This window comes from Camarhynchus parvulus, chromosome 1A, assembly GCF_901933205.1.
Source record: "Camarhynchus parvulus chromosome 1A, STF_HiC, whole genome shotgun sequence".
Lineage (NCBI taxonomy): Eukaryota > Metazoa > Chordata > Aves > Passeriformes > Thraupidae > Camarhynchus > Camarhynchus parvulus.
This window is the reverse complement of record NC_044586.1, coordinates 23,711,645-23,718,985: the sequence shown is the minus strand read 5'-3', so window position 1 is coordinate 23,718,985 and position 7,341 is coordinate 23,711,645. Positions and strand designations below refer to the sequence as shown.

Genomic DNA, 7,341 nt, shown 5'->3' with positions numbered 1-7,341 from the left:
AGGAGAGGGTCCTGTGCTGCCACGAGGAAATCGTCTGGGCGGGGGAAGGCTAGAGATGGGGTGGCTTTAGGGGAAGAGTTTATCTCGGCATCTCTCGGTGCTTTCCCCTTCGGGGGAGGCGCTTTGGCAGGCGCTGCTCTCACCCCGGCCAGGACCCGGGGGCGGCGCGGCGGTGAGGGCTCCGCGGGGCCGCAGCAGCAGCAGCGCCGGGCGGGTGTCGCCTCGCCATGGCCAAGCACCACCCGGACCTCATCTTCTGCCGCAAGCAGGCGGGCGTCGGTGGGTGCCCGGGGAAGAGCATGGGGGTTCCCTTCGCCCCTTTTCCCGCCGCGGGGCGGGCGGGAGGCGCGCGCGCGGTACCGGCCGTGGGGCCCGCGCGCGGCCCTCAGGCCCGGCCGAGGCGCGGGAGCGGCGGCGCGCGCCACCCGCTCCTCCCTCTCTCCCTCCCTCCCTCTCTCCATCCCTCCCTCTCTCCATCCCTCCCTCTTTTGTTTTCTTTTTATTTTCCTTTTATTTCCCCCGTGCGTTGTGGATCCAGCAGCGTTTGGGAGCATCTTTGTGGCCGCGAGGCAAAAGTTACCTTCCGCGTTATTCCTGTAATACAGATAACGGGATTTATCCTTGTCGCATCTGAGTCAGCATTTGGGTCAGGGTTCAAAGAGCTCTTAGACAAGATTAGAAGTTGAGGTATCCTTTCCAGGTTTTTGTCACTCCTTGGAAAAGCAAATTTAACGTGCAGCTTTCTGCAAGATCCATAAAGGCAAGACATTCAGCTGCACTGTCCATAGGAAATCTCTTTTTAGAATAGTCAGTGCTTCTAACCATCTGTCTGTGTTGAAAAATCGTGTCCTGACAAATCCCTGCTCTCCCAGACTTCAGACAAATCGATATTTAGTCTCTGTGGATGTGCACATTTAATCTTTGAAACTCAGTATTTATTACATTTGTCCAAGTTCCTAATATCATTCCTGTGAGTGTACCAGACAAGTGATAAGACTTCTAAGATACATTTAACTACCTTCATGTCCTAAAGCAAAGAAGGTATTTGGACTGCTTTAAACAAACACCTGATTTTGGCTTTTTCCCCCCACTAAAACCAGCGTAAAAGCTATGCCAGGACTCATGTACAACATTTCTTTCAGTCAGACACACTGGCTGTGTTTGAAATGGAATGATGAATGTAGGTTTTCTTACTGCAAAGGGATGTCATTGTGCATTCATAGTGCATCTTTGGTCCTGGTAAATCTCTCCAGGAGGATTTACATTGTTTATCATGAATGTTTGTATTTATGCTCAAACTGTTTCTGTAGTTCAACCTTTAATTTTTTAAGGACTGCTCATTGCAGAAGATTATTATTTGACATTCAAGCTTGTACTTACTCAGATTTTTCTCCTGCCTTAAATAATTTTTTCTTTTTTTTTCCCCAGCAATCGGCAGACTCTGTGAAAAATGTGAGTATATCATCCACATTTAGTTGCTTGAGAGTGTGGTGTTGTGGTTAGAGCATGCAGTTTGGATTTGAAGGCTGGAATCTATTTTTGCTTTGACCCCAAACTTAATGTCACTCTTTGAGAAGGGAGCAATTACCTTAACGTTGCACGTGTAGCTCAAGGAATACTTAAAAAGTTGCAAGATCAAGCAGACTCTCACACAAATGCAGTCCTGGAGTACCTGCTGCCAGTATTTCTAGTGGCTGAGGCTACAGTGCCTGCTTCACTGGATCCTTGTAATCTGCAATACCAAAATATCATCCTGATCGTTTTAAAGCAGGGGGAAAATGCATTTTGGGGTTTTGGCTTCATCATACTGGGAGAAAGGTTCCCATTAGCATCTGGGAGAAGAAGAAATGGAGGGCAAACATCGTAAGTTAGGGCAGGAGAAACACCCATGGAATCAAATGCTTAGGTGTGAAAGGGAAGAAAGAGTGTTAGATCTGTTGTTAGATCCTTGTGATCTGTTGTTAAAACATGTAGGGAACAGAACAAATGAGGTGAGTAGTTTGTGACTCAAACAGTGTGAGAATAAGTAAAGTGGGAGAAGGACAGTCTGAAGCAAGAAGATCATTTTCAAGAGCACCTGACAGTGAAACAGATTCCCATTGGTAGTAGCTGAGGGCTGTCACACCAGAGATTTAGGAACAGGTTAGGCAAGCTGTTGTGGGAGGCAGGATTAGATACCTTGGGAACTGGTAATAGGATATGAAGCCTTTTATCCGTAGGTCAGTGTTTTGGTTAAGGTCCAGCTCAGCAGAAACTGTCCCTGGCATCTGATGGCTCCTTGCCTGTGTGATATCAGTACTTGAATTTCACTCAGTTCCTTGTGAGAGCGCAAGAGCAACTTTCGTGAAATGGCTGCTTATGCTACTTTGCCCTTCCTTTGGCCTTGTCACAGATGAAGGATTAAAGGGACCATGAGTACAATCTCTTATCTCTTTGAACATAGTAACTGTAGACTTTTGTTGTTGTGGCACTGTGGGAGAAGCTTACACTGCTGCTTCTGTGTAGGTAAGGACTCTAGTCCTGTCAGTCTGGCTTTTTTTCTTTTGCAAATGAATAAATTAGGAAAAATTCTAGAGTAAAAGTAGTGGTACAATCTAAGCAAGTCTTGGCTAATCACAAAGTAGTTACCCAAGTAATTTTGGGTTTCTTCTCTGACTGTGAATGAATGACTAAATTTAAAAAAAAAAACTTCAAATATTGCACGCCACAGTTCTTGTTCCTGTCAAGTCTGTGTGAAATACAAAGTTGTGCCCTGTGCCTGCAAGGCATGTTTCTGCAGTTCAGCTGTATTGTCCTTGAGTGTACAGGGAAGTTATTCGACCAGGAAGCTTTTCCTGTGATGTGGGGTGGCAGAAAGGACATTCTGTGAGCAAAGGCTGTGCTGTGCCCGCAGGTGATGGCAAGTGTGTGATCTGTGACTCCTACGTGCGGCCCTGCACCCTGGTGCGCATCTGTGACGAGTGCAACTACGGCTCCTACCAGGGCCGCTGCGTCATCTGCGGGGGGCCCGGCGTGTCCGACGCCTACTACTGCAAGGAGTGCACCATCCAGGAAAAGGATGTAAGTTGCCATCCCTGCTACACAGTAGTCATGCTTATCTTTAAGGGGCTCGAAGCTGCTGAAATTAGTGCTGGGACGATTGGCTCTTGTTTGCGATACCTGAAACCTTTATTCCCCCATTGATAGGTCTCTGTGTTTGCAAAGCATTTTGAGGTATTGTAACTCTCTTCATTCTAAGAACCTCTGACTATTTTGCACACTCACAGTTCATTTCCTCCGTACACTGCTTGTTACCACTTCAGGTTGTTATCTTAGTACAGCTCCAACCTAGGTTTCACCAGGGTCAGAAATACCGCAGACACTGCAAGGCAGTGGCAGAAGCAGCTCCTCCCTAAAGTCCATTATGAGCCACTGATTAAGAGCACATATGGTACTATAAGGCCTGTGGAATCAAAACCTTTGTTTTCCTTTGAATAACAAGGTAAAGTTGGTCCTTAGTGTGGTAATTGTGTTTCACAAGTTCCATGCTTCTTGTATAATTTCAGTGGGATACAATTTATATTTTCTTACTCTTTTCTAGAATTGTCTGTATTGTAGATATTTCTCTTTCTGCTAATGCTTTTTGGTATAAAGGTCCCTTTTGTCTATAGCCAGAGCTATCATTTTTTTACAATATTGTGCTGAAAGCCATTGCATGTGGGAAATGAGGCAGCTGCTCACCCCTTGTAAGGCTTTTGTTAATAATCCAACACAATGGGTGCAGAACATGAACTGCAACAAAGCGTTAGAAAGACCTTACAGGAGAACAAGAACATCATGCTTACAGTTCTGCTATCCCAGAATATAGGCCTGGTAGCTGTGAGAGTGTCTGTTAAAAGTTGTTTGGTGCTTTGCAAATGTCATTTCGTACTCACCCTAATGACTGTGAAGAACGTGCTGAGAGAGTGGTTCACAGTGATTTACAGGAGTGTCCTCAGCTGAGTGAGTTGCTGCTTTAATTCTCTCTAGTGCCTGTTTTCTCTAGAGGCCTGCAGCCAAATACAGAACAGGAGCAGGTCCTCCTTTGAGTTTAGTCATTAGATCTAACAGGAACATAATCTTTCTCTGTATCCAAATATGGATATAAGTGCTTTGATGGGGTGCTGCCTCCTACTTTATAAATGCTGTGAGAAATAGTAATTTTGTTCACTTGCCTTTAGAATGAAGATGCCTGGCTTTATAAGTCATGAGTAAAATAGGCTTGGTTTTAGTTTTATCGATTCATAGGGATTCCCAACAAGTGTTTTTCATAACCTAAGATTACCTGTATCTTATGTTTGGTTCAGGTGTGAAATAACCAGCTGCTCTCTCAGGGAGGACTGTAGAAAACATAGAGCTAGAGAAGAATAACAGGTCTGGGGTTAGAGAAGAATAATAGGTCTGGGGTGACCTGGGTGAATGCTGCTGTGAGTGAAGAAAGTTGCTCTGTAGCAGAAAACTCAGATGTTACATATTATTGCAGATGTGAAGTTGCAGATCTGAAACAGCAGATTTGACATGATTTGTTGCAGGATTGATGAATGCTTGCACAAGCATAGGGAGCCAGAAGGAGAAAAAATTAAGTGTGCTGCTGCCTGTCACAACTATGCTGGTGCTGATATGAATAAGAAAACCAGAAGGGCAGAGCTCTGTACCTGAAGAGCAGTCCAAGGCTTCAGCTACAGCATTTTCATCGTCCTCAGAGAAAGACTGGAAAAAATAGTGAAGCAAGAAAGCAAATAAAATGGATGGCAGAGATAGACTGCTATTGGGCACAAAGCAAAGGACCTGTTTACTCTTGGTTCATTTGTTCTGGTGGAGGAGGGAATGAAGTATTGTTTCAGCCCACTTTGATCTGTGGGTAAGGGCCTGAATCCCACCATGTCACCCAGGACATCTGTGAGTTGCAAATAGTAATCTTTTCTTGGAGGAAGGAGGGTGCTCATGAGCTGTGTCCTTAGGAGGAGGTGGAAGAATGAACAGAGCCCTGCAATAAGGCTGTCAAGATTTGAACAGACTCCATGGATTGTGGGAGGAAATCTTGAAAGAGTCTTACTATTGAGGTTCAAAATGAAATAAGGAGACAGTAGCTTGAAATGGGTCGTGGCAGGTGTATGGGGGAGGGATGATTTCTGTTCCCCACCTCTCCTGTTATTCCCATCATGCAGATCCTGCCCACCAGATTGCATCTCTGGCATGGGAGCCAGGCAGCTTAGGTGCAGATTCTACAGCATCTGACATCTGCCCAGGGGCTTTCTAAATCTAAAGCACTCAGGCTTGCACTTTAGCCAAGGACACATGTTTGCCTGCTGGGTCCCTCACAACTGCTCTGGCCAGCCATAATGTTTTGCTCTAAGAATTATGCAGGTGCTGGGCTCAGGTGGCCCATGGGCAAATCTTCCCAGGTATACCAAGAGGGCATTTCTGATTTGGTTTTGCAACCGCGCCTCTCAGGAGAGCCTCCCCTACTTCCCTTGCTTTTCTCAAGGCTTTTTTTCTCACCATCTGCTGGAATTCAGGTACAAGAACTTACTTATGTAGCTGCTCTGAGTAGCTGACCCTACAGCCTCTGCAGTAATCAATCCAGGATACAAGAAATCTGAGATTCAGTTCTGCTGTTGCTGCTGAGGGGTTCCTAAACACAAGAATGGTTTGGTGACATCTAGAACAGCAAGATTCTTCTTTGCTAAGGAGGGGAAAGGTTATTCCTCTGGGCCCTAGAAGTCCTGCATATCCTGATTTAGAAAGAATTCAGTCTTGTGGCACAGCGCATCCTTTTCATTAAATGGCTGATGTTATATGAGCTGTTTTCCATTTTGGCCCTGAGGGAGACCATGTCCTGCAGTAATGCTGAAGAGACATCCATGCTCCTGTCTGTGCCACTGTCTTACTGGTAACCAGCACTGAAGAGCAATTTGTTTGTACAGGTGTTTGAAATGTGTCGAGGACAGGATGAGGAGTGTGGGAACTGAGAACCTACTGCAACTATAATGTTGTTCTGTGTTTGCACATTTCCTAACTTGCATTTTCTTTTCTTACAGAGAGATGGTTGCCCTAAGATCGTCAACCTGGGCAGTTCCAAGACAGATCTTTTCTACGAAAGGAAAAAGTATGGCTTCAAGAAGAGGTGATCCTATTCATACATGGCTACCTCCTGTTGGGTTGGCAAGAGGGTCTTGGAACATCTCTGGACTTTACTCTTATTGAAAACTCATTGATTATTTTTTTCTAAAGCAATACAAATTCAGTAATATACTTACAGTTGGAGAAATAACAGACTGAGTGGGGCCTGAAACCTGATGAGAACCAATGATGAGAGAGGGCAAATGAAGATTACTGTCTCTTGCCTTTGCAGAAGCTCTACTAGTAGTTGCCCCAACTCTATACACAGCAAAGTGGGCAAGCACTTACATGTAGAAGGAGCCATGTAAAAATGGAAAGTGCTGGTTTTAGTGTGGAGAAACACCTTGAGGTTGTTCTTACTGGGCCTTCTCTCAATTTTTTGAAATTGCCCCATCCGTCAGTGTTGAAGAACAAAACACCAATCCACTCCCCTCTTCCCTTCTCCAGTATATTTCCATGCTGCCCTGTTTTTTAAGGAATCTGCTCATGGCTGGTACCTTCCTAGGGAGAGCACAGGTGTTCCATGTTTTCTTTGACAGATAAATCCAAGGCCATTTCTTGTAACCATTTCTGTAGGATGCATACCAATAAAGCTTTTCCTTTTGGGTTTTTATTTTTGGTACAACAAGGATTTCTATTTGGTTCATTCTGTGCCTAGCCTCTCTGAAGCTTGCTGGGGACATGGAGGATTAGCCCAGCTAGCACTTCACAATGGGTTATCTGGTTTCTGCTTATGGCCACGTGACCTTGCCACAAGGAGCTTCGGGGAACGGCTGTTGCTTTTGTCTGCCTGTGATCCCAGCCACTGATCATTTTGTCCCGTAGCATGAGGATCGCTGAGCTTGTAACCCTTATCCCGGCTAATACAGCCGTGGATGTTGTTTCACCATGCAAACATCCAATCCCTTTCTAAACCTCCTAAGCTATTTGACTCGCTATCCTGTTCTTGTGAATAAGTTAAAGCCTTCCCTGCTGTAACGGGAAACCAACCATTGTGTTCTGGGCTATTGGCCGTGTGCATGCTGGAAACCAGAGGCTGCTTGTTAGTCAAATACCAGGAGAGGCTAAAAGCAGTCTGTTGGCTCAGCAAAGATCTGGGAACAGGGCCTTTGTGCAGAGGCGGAACTGAGTTCCCCACGGGTGCGCACTCCTCAGATGGTTAAAGCAGGACCCTGGCTCAGCGTGCCCCGCAGTCCTTCA

General features: G+C 45.5%; 1 protein-coding gene across 1 annotated transcript; it reads left to right on the top strand.

Moving 5' to 3' along the window:
• The first annotated feature begins 2 nt into the window (after positions 1 to 2).
• PHF5A (PHD finger protein 5A) lies at positions 3 to 6,769 on the top strand. The gene is made up of 4 exons (XM_030959538.1): positions 3 to 279; positions 1,429 to 1,452; positions 2,894 to 3,060; positions 6,060 to 6,769. Exons 1-4 carry the CDS (start codon positions 228 to 230, stop codon positions 6,147 to 6,149), a joined length of 333 nt encoding a protein of 110 aa, XP_030815398.1. The 5' UTR covers positions 3 to 227; the 3' UTR covers positions 6,150 to 6,769.
• Positions 6,770 to 7,341: the final 572 nt, after the last annotated feature.

Excerpts from the sequence above, each read along its gene's own strand:
- PHF5A (XM_030959538.1), top strand. The coding sequence starts at position 228 with ATGGCCAAGCACCACCCGGACCTCATCTTCTGCCGCAAGCAGGCGGGC. Across the intron at positions 280-1,428 it reads CCGCAAGCAGGCGGGCGTCG|CAATCGGCAGACTCTGTGAA; the intron begins GTGGGTGCCCGG and ends TTTTTTCCCCAG. Across the intron at positions 1,453-2,893 it reads CGGCAGACTCTGTGAAAAAT|GTGATGGCAAGTGTGTGATC; the intron begins GTGAGTATATCA and ends CTGTGCCCGCAG.